At 39.2% G+C, this 3,012-nt stretch overlaps 1 protein-coding gene across 3 annotated transcripts in view; it reads right to left on the reverse strand.

Moving 5' to 3' along the window:
- Positions 1 to 3,012, reverse strand: part of camkvl (CaM kinase-like vesicle-associated, like) — a 51,708-nt gene that overhangs the window by 5,309 nt on the left and 43,387 nt on the right. For all 3 annotated transcript variants that reach the window (XM_005732490.1, XM_005732491.2, XM_005732489.2), the window contains exons 6-7: positions 754 to 874; positions 85 to 160 (exon numbers count right to left, since the gene is read on the reverse strand). In XM_005732490.1, the coding sequence (XP_005732547.1) occupies positions 85 to 160; positions 754 to 874 (197 nt within the window). The remainder of the gene's footprint in view (positions 1 to 84; positions 161 to 753; positions 875 to 3,012) is intronic.

A 3,012-nucleotide genomic window follows, 5' to 3' on the forward strand; every position in this document is an offset into this window, starting at 1 on the left:
TATATATATATATCAAACAAAGTAATCCTGTTAAAGCCTAGTGAGTGTTACATCACAGTGTTTGTAACTAGCAGTGAGACTCACAGTATGAACATGATGACACCCACAGCCCAGCAGTCCACAGGACGGCCATATCGGTGACGAGCCACCACTTCAGGAGCTGAGAAACAGCAATGAATGAAGCAGATACAGAATGTGTGTAAGAGGCAGAGAAATGTCCGAGGATTTTATTTACAAGCCTTCACACCATATTTATGCCTCTAAGCTGCACGGGCAACTTACCTCCGAAGGCTATCTCCAGTTTTAATTCCCTCTTTTTATTTTTTTGCATCATTTCCCCACCAGGGCCACTATTCGCTTCCCTTATTTATTAGTGTAATTACTCAGTTCAGCATCATGAATAACTGTCCTGGCATTTCGGTGAGAGAATCAGGCCAAGGCCCAGTCGTGTACTTCAAGTTGCCCTCACATAAATCTCAGTGACACAGAGAGGAGAGACAGCGCACATGAAATGAGATGAATAGAATAGAAGAGTTTGATTGTTTGCAGTTCTGCTTATGTTTTCTGTCGGTGTACTGGCTGGTTGTTGAACTCTGAATGCTCAGTAGCACAAGTCCTCAGTCACATTTAAACAACAGAAGAAAACAAAGATGGGAAAAAACAAAACAGGATAATAGATGGAGAAAAACTGAAAAGCAAATTTGGTTCCAAAACAAAGCCACACACTGTAAAGTGATGTCTGGAGTTACTTACCCAGGTATTCCGGTGTTCCACACGGCTCCGTGATTGGTCCGTTCTCAAATCTGGACAGGTAGAAATCTCGCAAAACTACTTTGTTATGGTTGTTTTCTGTGTAGTACATCAGGTTTTCCAGCTACAGAGAATGAGAAACGAAATAGCATTCCTACACAATTTCACACGTACTAAATGACACCATGGAGTTATACGTCAAGGAAACGGGCTACTGGTTTAAACATCTGATGGTGGGTATTTTAACAGATCAGGACCAAGTGAATGTCCATCAAATTTGTCAAAACAACTCTTGTACAAATCCAAGGAACTGTCAGTCTTTATGCTCTGTACTATTGGACTTAACAGGAACAATAACTTACAATGAACGATGGTAAATGTACATTTATGTACTTTTTGCACAAAGAGGTCATAAATTTAGTGAGTCTCATGAAAACTGTTGGCTCACACATTTCTGCGAAAATGGATCTCCAAATAATTTAACAGCTGCATAAACTCCAGTATATTCAAGTTCAAAGAGGTGAGACTACAAAACTTCATGCGTGCAAGAAACTATGACTGCAGGTAACTCTTGTATGTAATCAGCAGCTCAGGAAACAAATCTCTCCTGTCGAAAATGAGTACTGGAGCAAAACTAGTTTGCCAGTGAAGATAGATGCCTTTAGGAGCAGTGTGTTTGTGTAGACCAAAGAAAGCTTTTCAGGAGAAAAATCTATTCAGATGGGAGGGATGTGAAACATGCAGTGCATGCAAGAGAGCCCTCAAACATGTCACAACTAAAAGACCTTCAGACAAAACAGTGGTGAAAATTCTTAACAATCCAAAAGGTGATGATTTTAATCTACTTAACTTTTATTTTGTAGGAACTGTAGCATTAAATGTTATCCTGATATGTCGAAAACAGTTCCAGTAAGGTAATAATAACACACAAGGGGTTAATAAGTCCTTGATATCATATAGCTCAAGGCCATTTACTTAAAAGTCATTAGCAGGCTAATCGAGGCAAAACTGACAGCCTTCCAGTGCAAATCATCAGTACAAGAGTAATCATCATTTGATGTCACTTAGAGAGGTGTGTAGACCTTTGATTGCAAAGAGACAAATAACTGTGTGTGATCTAAATAGCTGTGATGGGGCATGTGGCTGTGAGGGATCTGTCTCAGAGGCAGCATGCATATAGAAGACAAAAGTGGTCCTAGTACTGAGACACGAGGGACACTAATTCAAATGGTCTGCACAGGATCAAGTATTAGCTTTGGCCACAGAGAAGATTTTGTTAAATAAGTAAGAATGAAAACAATGTAAAGACGATCCCTTAATCCCAATCTAGGTTTCAAGATGGTCCAGCAAAATAAAGTAGTTGACTCTGCCAAATGTAGCTAACAGCACTAGCAGTGAGCAGTCATCACAAAGATATTCACTAAGATGAAAAGACTTTCTCTAGAGCCTTAGATAAAAGAAAAGTTCACAGCAACGCTGCTCTATTCACCTGAATGTTTGTGTTATGATCACAATAGAGGGATTAGGCCAGATTAAGAGGCAATTTAGTTTTTTTCACATCAGGCATGCTTAAGTCAGAACAATAACACTGATAAGTCAACCTGTTAGCAAGACAAGCAAAATTAAGATGTAATGAACCAGCAGATTTAGCAATGTAGCTGGAATATGTGCAACAAATTATCATGTTGTTTCTGGACCACGACCAAGCCAAACCCAAACACACTAACACAAGTATTTGTTTCCCTGTAAGAAGTCATTTCTAGTCCTGCATTTATTTCAATTTCACTTTTATTCGATTTTGATTTGGTTTGATTGGTTTATAATCTGATTTCTGGCCCTAGGTTTAATTAAGCAAAATAAAATTTCATCTTTTACCAGTAGAGGGAGTCTGAAGCCCACGAGATGTTGTAGCTCATTCCTAATGGTTTGATGATGTCCGCTAAAGATATGAATCTCTCTGCATGCGTGTCTGTCACTAGAGATTGTTTCAAGCCATAAAGACAGTGTTTACTCCCGTGGTAACAATGTTATCAAACGTTCAGTCATTACCGGGATGGCAGAAGTATGCTTTTATGTGTCTCCAAAGATTTTGTGCTGACTAAATACTTAATATTGCTTTCTGGAGTGTGACAGCGCTCACTCGACAAAGTTAGTTAGTCACTAATCTATTTTTATCTTTTTATGGTAGTGGCACTCACTACACACACACACACACACACACACACACACACACACACACACACACACACACACACACACACA

This window comes from Pundamilia nyererei, unplaced genomic scaffold (assembly GCF_000239375.1).
Source record: "Pundamilia nyererei isolate P.nyererei 1_Seehausen unplaced genomic scaffold, PunNye1.0 scaffold00047, whole genome shotgun sequence".
Lineage (NCBI taxonomy): Eukaryota > Metazoa > Chordata > Actinopteri > Cichliformes > Cichlidae > Pundamilia > Pundamilia nyererei.